The 15,280-nt window shown below is 40.3% G+C and overlaps 1 protein-coding gene across 1 annotated transcript in view; it reads right to left on the bottom strand.

Moving 5' to 3' along the window:
- MYH9 (myosin, heavy chain 9, non-muscle) overlaps window positions 1–15,280 on the bottom strand; it is a 70,059-nt gene that overhangs the window by 41,438 nt on the left and 13,341 nt on the right. Inside the window, exons 2-3 of the mRNA XM_009332612.1 lie at window positions 13,620–13,972; window positions 7,784–7,940 (exon numbers count right to left, since the gene is read on the bottom strand). Of these exons, the coding sequence (XP_009330887.1) occupies window positions 7,784–7,940; window positions 13,620–13,952 (490 nt within the window). The 5' untranslated portion in view covers window positions 13,953–13,972. The remainder of the gene's footprint in view (window positions 1–7,783; window positions 7,941–13,619; window positions 13,973–15,280) is intronic.

Genomic DNA, 15,280 nt, shown 5'->3' on the forward strand with positions numbered 1-15,280 from the left:
GCAGGAATGTACCTGCGAGTGCAGGCAAGTCACCGGCAGCGTGCATACACTGCCATAAAAGGCAACATTCCTGTTTGCAATCCGGGGGAAATTCTTTCCCAGGACTGCAAAGCAGCAGTCATTGGGATAGCTGGAATTCTTCTAATTGTGTACAGACAGACAACTCGAATAATGTGTTGAGCAACAGGAAACTGGAGCTGACCGAAGGGCCAAAGAGCTAACGCATACAAAAGCATAACTCTTAGACCACACTTCCAATTAAGAATTGCTTTAAATGCCAATATTCATTCTCCATACAATACTGACTTGTGCAATCACGAATCAGAATTCAGTTGCCCAGACAAGAGGCCACCTCCACCCCCCCCCCCTTTTTTTTTTTAAAGGATCATTCAACATGGGCGTACTGCACAACTTCAGTCAGCACTTGCCTTTACTCCATTGTCAGTTGTGCAACCAACCTACTCAGCAAAAGAGAATGTGCTGGGTACCATAAACTCAGTTGCTTATAATAACACAATCAAGAAATGCCTGATTAAAAGAAGTCTGCATCTGCTTTTCAATCCTAAACAGAGTCACTTATTAAAAACAATCCAGAATAACAACTCATTAGTTAATTATAGCAACAGTTCTGTATTTCAGAGCAGCTGGCAAGGAAAGCTTTTTATCGAGGCTCTTCTTTAGCTCTCATCACCGCAGTATTCAAGTGATCATACAAAGCAGCAGCCTCAAGCATCCAGAAATTCAGGAAATCAAACATCCTTCAAATTTAAGCTATACAGCAGTATGGTATAATAAGATCAGTAGGTTAATTTTACTATATTAAAAAAAACCCTAATATCTAACTCATTCTTGACTTTCTTCAGTCCAAAAATAAAAGACCTCATTTTAGACTGCTTCCAGGACCTTCAGTATATATTAAAAACTTAATTAAACCAAAATTTGTTTTCACAAGAGAGATGTCTTGTACATAAAAAGTCCTCAGCCAAATATTCTACTGCAAAACAACAAATGTGAATGAATGCTGAACTGCTGTGGTCAAATATGTTGGCATAATTGATAAATTAATAGAGCCCCAAATGCTTGAATTTTGTTCTTAGATGTTTTGGGATGGGAGAAGGAAAAGGTTGGGGGGCTACAAGAGAACGTGCAATTTAAGCTTCACATCTCAATTACAGAACATCCTAGCAGGCCTTTATCACCCACTTCCTCTGCATGAGTGACTCCAGTTTCAAGCCTGTTCATCTCCATAAAAGGAGAAGTAATATAGCATTCACACAATGGTGACATCATCTCTCCAGCTAAGAGGAAGTGTAGCTGAAAGGCAAAGGCTTGGCTTGCAGTCCCCTGCCTATAGCTGACTCATTGAGGCTAAAAGCTTAACCATAACTCGATGGTACCACCCACCTCCTAACCACCAAGCGTCTGGCAGAGCTGTGCAGCCTGGCCCTCTAGGTTTCCGTTACTATACTGCTTCCCTAGCATTGCAGTGGATGCCTGTAGCCCAACTTAGGCAACTGGCTGGCTGACCAAGTTAAAGAGTTGACCTAAAGCAAGAATTAGTCTTAAATGCATGTAAGTGCTTCAACCATGCAGTAGTTTCGGTTCCGCAGTCCCTCCTCAAACTTCTCTTCCAACCTCAACATAATCTTACAACCCACGTCCTTCCCTCAGGGCTCTAACACAGGAGGAGCCCTGGGCACTTGACACGCTGCTACTCAGAACAACCTCACTGGCATAAAATCTAATCAAATATGTTCACTATGGTGCTTTAACCTGACATGCTGGTTTGAGTAGGATCAAAAACACTCCAGGGGAACACCAGAACACAGCCTTAGAGCCTGCTTTTGCATTATCATTTAAGGAATGCATGAGAGAGACGTTTCAAAATGCTAATAACCTACCATCAAGTAAAAAAAAAAAAAAAAAAAGAAATCAAATGAAGGACAAACAGCATATTCAAGACAGTTCTCAACAATAGAGCTTCAAGATGTGAAAAAGGTGAAAATCACTTGAGTTGGCAGGAACACTGCATGCCAAGATTCAGCTTTGCATTATCTCAAGTTTGAGGACAGTCACGAGGAGAAAAGTAAGTTTCATTTAAAAAAAAAAAAAAGGAAAAATATCCTGCTGGGTCAAATGCAAATATTTATTTCCCCAAGCCATTTTTGGACTAGAGCCCATACCCCTTTCTCTAGCACTCCTTAACTGAATCTGGAGATAGCAAAACAGAAGAACAAGTTAGGCTGTAATTTTAGGTTACACAAATGTTTATGAAGTTCTGACAGGAAAGAAAAACTGGTATACAGCCTGCAAAAGCTCAGGCAGCTCATGATACTAAACCAGTGAACTGCAGGGAGACTGACAGCAAGGGCTGAAGCATTACATAAGTGACTGCCAGAGAGTTTCTGCTCTGGTTTACAGGAATGAAGCAAAAAGGGTGTGGTACTACTAAAAAACAAGTGGGCAATGGACTCTTTTTTAGCTCCTTGTTCTACTGAAAACCACATTTCGAGACACAGATTTTGAGAGCTGCGTTTAGAAATCTCAAGTAATTCAAAGCATGTAAAACATTTCTTAAGAAAATCAGAAACTACATACATCTTTTCTTGCCATTTGTATGCAAACACCATCAAAACAAACATTCTCCATAATTAGTATCCAAACTTAATGTTGCCCTTTGCATCAGAAATTTGGACAAATATTGGAAACAAACTAGTGAAACCACAGGCTATATTCTTTTGGGTTTAGTGGAAACAGAACTTGACCTTTACATGCAACTTGGAAGAGACATCTGTGCCTCTACATAATCTGAACAGCTCTGTCAATCAAGTATCCCTGAATTAGTAAACACACACAGAATAGTCTATAGAAAATAAAGATGCACTTTGGGACAGTGCAATATACTGTGCAGCATAGCAGACCAATGCTAAGAAGCAAGCTGAGAAAGAAGACTTTGAGACCAAGGAAGTTAAAATAGAAGTGTTCTACTAGGTCAGAAACTTAAGAAATATGTAAACATCCAAGAATTACAAATAAAATACTTCAAGGTCATGTTCTATAGAAGCAGATCTAGAGGACTGTTTCTTGTGAAAATGACAACTGGGCCTGAGGTACACGTGAAGATCTACAACAGCAAGTGATTTGTCTTACAATAGCTAACACTGTTTCCTCCCTTAATGTAACAAGGACAATAAAAATCATGAAGTTAATATGCTTCAGAATTTTTTCTTTTAAACACCAAGCCCAGAGACTACCTAACTCCCAAGTGAATACCAGCAAGGTGCTGGCTGCACAGTCTCCTTTGCAGACTAATCCATCAAGGTCAAGGAGGGTTTAATCACTGCACAATGACTTGAAGAGTTTTGTTCAGTGAAGCGTTAGGAGCACTACACTAATATGTGGAGAAACTGGATGAGAAAGGAGATGGAGTACCTTCATTAGCAATGTGCTGTCTATTCCCTCTCCTACCTATCTCTTAGTTGAGCAGGTTGAGCTTTGGAGACCGGTGTAACCATACCCATCTAACCTATCACAGAATCTTCAGACACTGGCATTAAAACAGCCATCATGCTCCAGACATCAATGAAATTTTAGCTTCTATCAGTATTTGACACAGAAGATTCCCTGGATGTGTTCCAAATACACAAACAGGTGCTGTTTAACAGCTTTAATATATGTTTTTCTAAATAGATCCCCTGGAGACTATGAATTGAGGTAAAGAATGTACCCCTTCAGTGTACATCTGCTGCATTAGAATAATGATTTGTTTGCTCAAGACACTGCTCCACTTGCAGGCACTATGCTTCAATCATCAGCGCCAGAAGAATAATTCTTCCGAAAGCAGTCCTACCTGAGGCTTCTGGCATCCAGGTTACCCAGGGAACAGAAACATTAAGACAAATGGTTGTTTTCTCCGAAAACAAAAATGTTACACTTTTTTGAGAGTTCTGCTCTTGCAGCACAGGAAGTCTCTCCAAGTACCATGCAGCAAAATAAGACTCAGAAATGAGACAAAAACACTAATGACTTGGGTCAGAAAAAGGAGGAAAAAAAAAAAATCACTTTGAACACATTCTCCATCATGTTATTGCTTCAAGGAAGTACTTCTGGTGAAATTTAACAAAAAGCAATTTAACCTCTTGGAATATATAAATGCCTGCCGTGGTTTAATCCCAGCCAGCAACTAAGCACTACACAGCCACTCGCTCACCCTCCCCCCCACCGATGGGATGGGGGAGAGAATCAGAAGAGTAAAAGTGAGAAAACTCATGGGTTGAGAAAAAGGCAGTTTAATAGGTAAAGCAAAAGCCGCGCACACAAGCAAAGCAAAACAAGGAATTCATTCACTGCTTCCCATCGGCAGGCAGGTGTTCAGCCATCTCCAGCAAAGCAGGGCTCCATCACACCAAATGGTTACTTGGGAAGACAAACGCCATCACACTGAACATCCCCCCGCCTTCCTTCTTCTTCCCCCAGCTTTATATGCTGAGCATGACGTCATATGGTATGGGATATCCCTTTGGTCAGCTGGGGTCAGCTGTCCCAGCTGTGTCCCCTCCCAACTTCTTGTGCACCCCCGGCCCACTCACTGATGGGGTGGGGTGAGAAGCAGAAAAGGCCTTCGCTCTGTAAACACTGCTCACCAGTAAGGACAACATCATCAACACTGTTTCTAGCACAAATCCAAAACTCAGCCCCATACTAGCTACTATGAGGAAAATTAACTCTATCCCAGCCAAGACCACCACAATGCCACAGGACACTTTTGTGAATGGAGTAACCACGGTAGACACAAAAAGAGGACCACGCTTACCCACAGTGCATCAGCATAGGTGCCTGAAAAGGGTTAAACAGTTTCTGGATTAGCAGAGGTTGGAATAAAGCTCTCATCGTCCTCTCCCTTCCCAATTCCTTTCCTGACAAACGTCCCTTTGAATGGCCTGCTTATTAGAATAGCATAAATTGACTGAAAACCAAAAAAAAATTCAAATTTGAGTCCAAATCAATTAACATGCAAGGCTTTTCCACTCTGTCAGCTTAAGAGATAACTATACCCCATGCTGACAGAAGTCAGAGTCAACAGCCTGCTATCCTTCTCCAGACCGTGAAGGATTCCCGGCCTTCAGGGCTCCGAAAGTAACCTAGGGAAGGCAGCCTAAATGCCTCCAGCTCATGTGGAGCCCCGGACCCTTTCATCTTCTATTCTCTGTACAGATTCCTGCCATACCACTGGCTGCTGCACCAAGCCTCCCCCACTGCTAAGCAAAACTGAGAAAGTGGAATAGGAATGTGGCTTTTCATTGCCCTAGAGGCTAGCCAGGACCAGAGACACTGCAACAACCTACTCACCTTCAATCCCAGTAGCAGACATTGGAATGCTACTGTTACCCTTTGCAATAAAGAAATAAGGCAGCAAATAACACTAAAACGATCTCTAGGGTTCTTGCTAGCACACATACGTACACGTGAAGCAAGATACACAAAAATCTTTCCAAACCTAGCTAAACAGGTCAAAGCAGGCTAGTTCAAAAGCTCAGCTGGGAATGATATTCACATCCAGCAAGTGTTCCAAGAAGTCAGCAATAAAGATATCTCAAACCAGGCAAAGAAGAGCTGGGGTAAACCTCTAGACTGTCAATGCTGCTGAGAATATTGCATAGCTAGAATTGTTCTGGGAAAGGTAAACACTCCAGCAGAGCTCATAGCAACTTTCCCGTGCTAGGAAAACAGAGGCAGGGCTGGCATTCTTTAGCTTTGTACACCAAAGCAATTCAGGACTGGGATTTCTGAGTTTTAGACATCACTCAAGCAGTGGTATGACAGACACCTTCTCTTTTCAAAGGAAAGAAAATATCCGTATAGATTAATCACTAGCTCTGAACCTCCATCAGACCAGGGAAGGTCACCTGTCCCTTGTTGCAGAATTGCAGCTGTCTGGATATCCATGCCACATACTGATCTATCTGGCAGGGATGAAGGACAAGATGCATGCACGTGCAGTTCCAAATGGTTTAACTGTTGTCTATAGAGAGAAAAGGACTTCTTCAGTCTCCTTACAACAATGCCAAAGAAACTGTTTTTGATTCTACATAGAAAAGATTTCTTTTTAGGCAACAGTAACTCTGGTAGGATTAAGTCAATAGCTTGTTTAAGAAAAATATATGTTGGTACTTGAGCTGACAAGGAGTGGGCAAGGGGGAAAAGGAAGTAATAAAGGAAGCGAAACAGTGATAAGAGGTTTACGGACAACCATGCTGCCACGTATAGTATAGGTGGTGCATCTGTCCTTGTCCTTCATGGCAGATCCAGTCCTTGTCTCAGGGAAGTGAGGTCCTATATAGGTCCAGGTTCACAGGTTTTTTCCTCTGGATAGAGCATTCCTTTCAGAGTAACACATCAATAGTATAGCTATATTTCTTCAAGAACTGCCGTATTTTCAACAAATTGACACCAGTACCCTGCCACCAGTCCGCTGCAGCATGTCTGTATGGCTCACTCCTCCCCACCCAAGGCTTTTACAAATATACCTTAAACATCCATAGCATCCATCATGTTAGCTCTCCCATGTGCTCTGCATGGCACCACACTTCAGCAACCTTTTTCAGCATTCTCCACACGTAAAATTTGTTTAAAGCCACTAACGCAGGTAAGTGGAAGGAGTTTTTCTTGCTCCCTTTCCACTCTGGGCAACCATATTGTTATAGTCCCCCTATGCTTGGAGATGCAAGTGGTAGTGAGGGCAGGGGAAAAGCAGAGCTCTTTAAAACTGAGTCTAATTAGAATTTTAAAGCATGATTTTATTATATCTAGCCTTTGTTCAAAAATAATAAGGCTAATGACAAGACCTAGGAGAGACAAACACCTTAATCATTGCTAGTCACCAAAAAATGAAGGAGTAATCAAATTCATACAAGCCACACCAAATCAAACTCTCCATTATACCCTTTAAACCTTACAAAGCATGCCTCTTCATATAACCCAGCTACAAACAGGAAGAAAGGCACAAGATACCTCCATACCCAAACACTCTCCAAGCATCCCAAACACAAGCACTGACGCTGTGAAAGACCTCTTCTCAGAAGGGGGAATATGCACAGGACATTCTGAGCTCCATATTTAAGAGTCCTCAAGTGACAAACAAGCGGCAGATAATATATATGGTTCTTTACTTCTCATTTGTATACACGGGGGGAAAAAAAAATAGGTCAATCTGCTTGCTTTCTTTTATTCTATGAAAAGCCAACAGATGCATTTAATATTGCCTGATAGTAAGTTTTATTCTTAACAGAGTAAGAATGTAACCAAACAACTCCTTATCAGTAAAACTACCACTGACCATCACACTTCAAAATGCAGGTGATACTAAGCTTGTTTCACCCAGCTGGACTGTATGACTGGATTTTAAATACTTTTGTTAAAAGCCTCCATCAACCAATACGCATACTTGCCCACCTACAGCTATCATTCCATAGGCTCATCACTGAGATGGAAAGTTCGCTACCTCAGTTCTCCTTGCCTGCTTCTCTGAACCCTGTGCATTCACACCGGTCTGTTCTTTATGTCATGTTTAGCTCTTGCCAGACTCTTTGTAAGGTTCTTCAATCCACTAGAGCAGGAGAAAGCTATTCACTTGAACACAAAAGCTAGTACCAAGTAGGTGTCAGGTGTCTGTAAGCAAGGACAGAGGGGGCAACAAAGCCTTTTGGTAGCAGTGAGCTGTTGTTCTCCTAGGACTGCAACCTTGATTTGTGATTTCAGCAAGAGTCATTATCTCAGCACTCACCTTGCATCATACTCCTGTAGGCTGTGTCTGTGATGGCATAGATATGAGGGGGCATCTCATGTCTCTTTTTGCCTTTGTACATCTCCACTATTTCTTCTGAGTATATGGGCAGGTTCTTGTAAGGATTGATTACCACGCAGAACAGGCCTGAGTAGGTCTGGAAAGAAAACGCCCCAGCAAATAAAAGACAGGAATTAAAAATGTTATATACTTACACGTTTTAACAGTATATTACTTGGAAAAACAAACAAACCAGTCCTTTTTTAAATGCTTCTTCCAGTGATGCCACGTGGGATGCTTCCCACCAAGCAATATGAGAATCTGAGCAACAGCTAAAGTCATATCAACTTGACTAGTACTCAACCTTTCCAAGTATGCACAGAGCATCAACTGACACATTAGTCACACTGGTATCAAACTGGCCTGCTCCCTGTCTAATTAATAGTCCACTAGGACTGGCTTTTCTTCCTTTCAAAGCTCCTATATTCAAGTCAAGTGTCCATTTCATTATATAAGGTAGGTGCTCAGCTCCTAGAAACATGCATTTTATTATGTTCTGCCTCATGCTTGCTATGGATTTATCCAGTAATCAATCAACTACAACGCAATAAAACTTCAAACCAAAATAGTTACTAAAAGAAAAAGACGACCAGTGTACTCCTTGCAGGTTTTCAAGGCCACTGGACTAGGCTGAATTCAGTGCCAACCCTGCTCTGAACAGGAAGTTGGATTAGATGGCCTCCTAAAGACCCTTCCAGCCTGAACACTTTAATGATTTATAATGTAATGAGTATAACTAGAACTAGATTTAAAACTATAAGGTCATTAATGCAGTATAGTTCTGAACTAGTCAATATAGAAAACAATTCTAAAGTATTCTATGCTCAGAGTCGGCAACATTTGCCAAAGTTTACTCCTAATTCATCTCAAATGGTTAATTCATTGATATGTGACAGCAAACCTCGATTTCTCAGTTGGTTTCCACTGGCTTAAATTCTACAGTTCTAACGGAAGACAACTGTCAAAATACTTCTGGCGAAAATATTAAGCTTCTTAAAAGAAAAAAGAAAAATCTTTGAGATCTGAATACCTAAAAAAACCCTAACAAACATTTTACTTGCAAAGGGAATAGGAGGAGCAGAAGCTTCTTAGATATTTCCTAGATATTCTAAGAATAGCATTCCAAGCCTTGCTCCTGGGGTTTAGAGCTACCCTAGTTCCCTGTCAATTTTAGAGGCAGCTGTTTGAAACATCTGGAGAGGAGTAGCTTTCTACAGCAACTTGTAGTGCTACCAGAAGAGACTACATTTAGCACCTATTTCTATTGCTACCATCTCTTCCATTGTTTGCTCAATGAAGAGTGCTTCGGAGTGGTAAAGAGTTCTCCACAATGAGAGCAGAGAGTACTTAATCAGATTTAGCCTCTTTAGCTAGATAAAGGTAAGGATTAGACTACAGTAATCAGAAGGGTGAAAATAGCATCTACTACACAATTTACAGTCTTCTATCCAAATTTTCTACATGCTGGCTTAACATTAAGTAATTAGCCCACTCCTACGTGCAGCAGATTCAGATACAACTTTCACCTTATGTCCCCCAGAAAGCAAAATTTTTATAGGTATTTAAGGTTCCTTTTCCATACTCCAGTATAAACTATCAGGAAATGTTTCCAGACCTACTTTTTTTTTTTTTTAAATATTCAAGGAATATTTGAATAGCTTACAGAAAACACTAAATCTCTTTCCAAAGTGGGAAACTATGAAAGTTGGCTAAAAATCTTTTAGTGCAGGACTTCTAAAGTTCCAGGAAGCTAAACTTCAGTGAGACATTCTAGCCAGGTTAGGTTTGAGGTAGTACTTGAAAGGAACAGTTTAAGGAGTTTGCAGAAACCAACTTGGCAATGCTAGTTCCTTTTGTGTCAGCCTTAGTTCTCCATCATGTCAGACAGTACTTGTAGAGCACAGAATAGCAGCTGAAAGACTGGGTCATGCTTTCCTGACCTTTCACTACACTAGTGGAAGACAGAGTAGAACCAAGAGGTAGAAAGGAGTTGACTCAAGAGTAGCATGTTCACAGTACATACAATACACCTTCTCCTTATACTGGCATGGAAATAATTGACATTGGAGTCAACTGAACTGTTAGAAGAAAAGCTGTAACTCTATCAGAGTTCTGAAAAACAAGTAAACAAAAACCCTCTAGGCTGCCAGTTCCAGCTGTCTGCATTAGCAACCATCTTGCCTCAAATCCCATGGCAGCAAGCAACATGCATGTAGTAATCAAAAGAAGATGCCCTATGTAGTCCCTGTTCCCCCCCACAACAAAACTGTAACTCATGCCACAGACTGAACCTTTGAAGATGTTAAAAATGCTAAATACCTGTTTGCTGCTTTGGGGGGGGATTAGAAGTGAGAGAAAAAAAAAAAAGTGGTAGCAAGTACTGTAGCAATATTCCACAAGGAATGTAAAGTTTTCTTGTCTGTATTTGTGTGACTTTATGGCCATGTTTGCTGACAAATTGGAATTGTCGCTTTTCAAGTAATAATAGTGTAAAGGTCTGAAGCTGGACTGAAGCAGCCTTACAGAGGAGAGCAGCAGTTTAGAAAAGGAAGACATTAATTTCAATTAGAGTGATGAAGCCATGAAGCAGGTATGCAGGAAGAGTCATCACCTTCTTCCAGCATTATGGTTGCCAGGAGAAATACCGAAGGGAAGTTTCCTTGCAGTATAATGATCTCAGACAGATGTGTGAGGTGATATTTTTGTCCAATAAAGACAGGTAACTAATCATGGCTGGGACAGGCAACTGAGTGAGACCACCATGTCACAACTACTGGTCAAGCACACTGACAGAGTTTTATATAGGAAGCAAGTTGAATTATATTGAGTAGAAGCTGTCAGCCCTAACACAGAGAAGACGAGTCATTTTCATCTTATTAAAGTACAAGTAAAGACTTATATGCATAAATCCCTGAATTGAACCCAAGGCTCCAACTGAAAGGCTAATCTATTATAAGCATAGCTGGCTTGGAAATCTGCACTTTGTTTCAGACGTTACTATCTCAAAATAGAATTCTGGCATTACCTTTTGCTAACAATTTCAAGTCACACATGGGCCAAACGGAAACTAGTTTTATTCTTCTAACTGCTAAACTAGCTCTGAAGAGCTGAAAGGACCATCTGCAGCATGGCACAAAACTGACAGCATCAGAAAGTTTATTTTCCAGCAACTGTTAACTTCAGTGAACTAACTGGAACATTAAGGTTGAGTTTTGAGTTTCACACTGAATATAAACAAGGCAGTTCAGGAAATTTAAAAAAAAAAAAACCACAGAAATTGAAAATGATCTTCTGATAAAGCATTCCGAATAGAAAGGGTTAATATGAAAGCCAGTCACCTCAGTGCAGAACCAATCAGCACATGAAAACAGCAAATTGGTGTTAGACTTAAGCTCTTAGTTCTTGAAATGTCTGACACTCCCTGCTCAAAATTTGTCTGCACCAGCCATAAGATTTCCCCCTTCCTTTTATAGAATGGGTAGACAGAAAAAAAAAAGTTAAAAAAAAAAGAAAACAAAAAAGCCACAAAAACACACAGCCCTGCTGGCAAAGAAGAGAGAAAGGACAAGAGCAGAACTAAATTACGCTTATGATCTTTCCAGAGACATTTATGCTAGAGATACATTGCTTGTATTCTCTTTCTTCAAGAGGATTAATGATCAACTAACAGCCACTCCAATGAAAGTATTTTAAGCCTTTGCATTAATCTCCTGACTTGCTGAGAACTGCTGACAGGTGAGATCAGTCCATTTCACAAGTGCACAGAAACACGGTTTTGGCAAGACTAAGATTCTGTAATAGAGCATTACTATGCTAGGTTTCCTTGGGTGAAGGACATGGGGATTTTTTTATACTTCTTACAAACCAATTAGAAGAACTCAATTTATTACAGTCACAGACTATGTCTGAAATTTCAGAGGATATCTTGCAAGAGATGTGAAACAGCCCATTGCATAGTGTGCAACAAACTGAGATGCTGTTGAATTATTTTCAACAACTTATTACATAACCCAGCAATGTTTCCTGTTCTAAAAATGTTACACATGATCTTGCACATCCTATTTCATCTCAATACCAAGATTCTTCCCTCTGAGAATAGATTTTGACCAATAGTCAAAGGAGTTGACTACACAGAGTATTTAACTGCATCAACCTCCAACAACATTAGGTCTCAAAATTTTGACATCAGAAGGTGGGAGTCAGACTAAATTTATATCAGCTTTGCATCCTTCAGATGTTCCCTAATAATTTCTGCAACAGTTGTTTATATGCCTTTGTGCCACTCCAGAAGGCTAGTGCTAGTGCTGTGACCACTACTTTCTAGCTTGTGCTCATGCTCCTTAACTTAGAAGGCAACAGTTCACAAAGGTTTCTACCCAAGATGGATAGCTAGGGTGAATTCCTGCTAGATGGATAGCTAGGGTGAATTACTGCTGTGTGGTGTCTTAGATACCACCAGTCCCTGTTAGGACAGAAGAGATCATCTATAGCTTGCCACATAAGATGACTACACGAAAGACTATATATCCCTTTGGGTATGACAAAGTAATAAGTATTCAAAAAAAACCCCAAAACATACAGATAGATATTGCAGAGAGTTTTTACTTATGTTTGTCTTCTCCATATGACATGAAAGGCAGCTTTTGGGTTTTGACAGCACAAGAAGAGGGAGGGAAAAAAAAATCTAGACAGACTTTCTTCAAGGACTGTATTAATACACGTTTACATATGAAATTTATTCTTTAATACATTTTATTTTAATAGATCTTCTAATCTACTGTGAAGAAGATTTCATAGTGCCTAAAAATACTGAACATCCAGCATTTCTACATCCCTCAGGATTCCGTCTCAGGCAGTTCCATTTTAATTCTGTAAGCAGAGGCTAGTTTGAGAATAAAACAACCAAGAAACACTAGTTCCTGTTTTAACCAGCCACTGCACCCAAATTTTACATTACCCCTGAGCTTAATCATTCATTCTATGCCTGCAGAGTATTAATAAAGTAGAGGCTATCACAACCAATATCTGCTGGCTAAACAGATATCTCTTCTTCATGAAGAGAAAAATCAGGAGGGAATTGAAGAACCAGGCCAAGGTTCCAAGTTCCAAGTTCCTTCCCCACCTTTCCCTATTTATTGCTTTCGGTATTCAGTGAAGCAGTTGCTGCATGCTTCATTGGGTGTGACTGTTGGTCCCATAAATGGTATCTTTGTCATTTCCACAGCAGTAAGAAGCAGGAGTCTCTGCTTTTGTCCATTTTGGGGTGGAAAGAAAAGGAAATATTTCCCATCTGTAAGCACATGCAGGCACATATGTGCCTTCTCTACTAAGACACTTCGAGATCCAGAATTTTTGTAACACAAAAATCTTGGCATTAGCATTCTTTCCCACTGAAGCTCCAGACGTGGGAAAAAGCAATTCAGATGTTAGGTATATTAGGACTGTGTTTTTATTATTATTTAGTTCAGTTCAGATCAGACTCAATTTACCACTTTCGAACTGCTCTCACTTCTTGCTGAAAGAAAGTTAAATGGCATTCAAAACATCCTGCAAACGAAGACATTAAAATGTTAAAGACAGATTTACCACAGCATTCCTTGAAAGCTTCAACATTAACTAGAGGGGGATTGGCATAGTTTAGTGAAAAAATTTTAAGTAGAGGGAAGAAGCTAAGTCACATGAGAGTCGCGTATAGGAGCAATGAAAGGTTAACATACACATTTTAGAAGCAAAGTGATTACTGTAAGTTCTTACCCCAATAGACAAGATTACTTACATAGATCAGTCCTGAGTAGTATCTCTCCTTCAAGTTGTGAAGCACAGAAGCCTCATTCAGGCATGTCAGCTCTGCCATATCTTCCACTTTAGAGAATTTGGGGGGGTTCATCTTCTGGATGTCATCCTTATTTACTTTCACTTTCTTCCCATTCTCTGCCAGTTCCACAATGGCCTCATCTCCTACTTCCTCCTTCAGGCTAGCTGCCTCAAACCCATTCTTCTCCGAGGGAACCCATACCAGCTTCTTAGCTGCCCAGTCAGCCTGAGTCAGGGGGTTATTAATGATGTTTTTGTCCACATAAAGGTACTTATCTGCATCTCTTAGCGACATTGTGTTCTAGAATTGGGGACCTGCAAAAAGAGGAGGAGAGAAAAAGATATTTTTAAAGCCTCAAGTTGCCTTGCAAATTCCTAGAGGCAGACAGGCACATGCTAAGTATTCCGAGTCCCTGGTCATTACAGCATGCCTCCCCCTCCTTTAGTTTCATGTTAGTAAGCACTGGTAAGTTGTCAAACTTCCAATAAGGTCAAGGTTTTGCTTGCCAAGAGGATGAAAAAAAAAAAACAGTTTAAAAAAACCTACAACAAAAAACTGACTGTTAAGCATTTGGAAGCCATTATTTGGCAGAGAAGAGAAAGCACATTAAAGTGGCAAGCATCAAACAATTTGTAAGATGTGCCAATACTCATAGCATCAGATACTACGTTAGTAACATTCAGGTCAAGATTAGCCCTTCACTGCTCTACTTGGTAGAGATATTAGCTCAGAAATACAATCATAAATGTTTAATCAACACTTTTACTTCCTATCTCCTTATTCTGATAAGCTACAAATCAAATACCACAACGTCTTAGAAATGCCATATACCAGTCTAGACAATACATGAGATGCACTATGCTTCTAAAAAACATCATCGATAATTTGAGGACACCAGTTAAGTAGCAAAATACCTCCAAGACAGTAACAGAATAAACCTGTGGTCAGGAAATTTTACAGCCAAAAATCCTCTATTGAGATCCTTGTATGGAGCTGTGGTCAGGTTGAGGAGAGAGTACAATCCCTACAAGAGGGAGATTTAGGCAGCATGCTCAGAAAATGGCACCCTAGATTTAGTGTTTTATCAAAACCAGAAAACTACCGACAGGGATTTTCCAGTTTATAGGGCAGCAATTTTACTGGTGCCATTCAGAAATCCTTTCAATCAGAAGAAAGGACTGCATGCGTCAAGGCTCATTAACCATGTAACAGCAGCCTCTTTACAAGGTCCCATAAACATTACTTCTTGGATCCTTCCTCACAAAGATACCAGTGTCCTCAATATATGTATATGTTTTTCATAACTTGGATAGAAGCTAGAGCTCTTTACCACCAAAAGAACAGGAAATGAAAATATCAATATTTATGTCATGCAAGGCTGTCAGGACCTACAGGGATAACTCTTCTACAGAACATACCCATATTTACAAACAGCCTGCAAATCAAATAGGTGAAGTCTGACTATAGATACCGCAGACAAAAAGGTATTGAGAGCAGGACAGAAGCAGTTCAACTCCCGAAATATGCATGAGAGCAACAATAGATGTTGAGTCCCAGCATTAGCAAGCAGTGAATGAAGCCAGAAAAACATCAGCTGTAATAATGATGGGCACAAATGCCCA

Source organism: Pygoscelis adeliae, unplaced genomic scaffold (genome assembly GCF_000699105.1).
Source record: "Pygoscelis adeliae isolate BGI_AS28 unplaced genomic scaffold, ASM69910v1 Scaffold399, whole genome shotgun sequence".
In the NCBI taxonomy this organism is placed as follows: Eukaryota; Metazoa; Chordata; class Aves; order Sphenisciformes; family Spheniscidae; genus Pygoscelis; species Pygoscelis adeliae.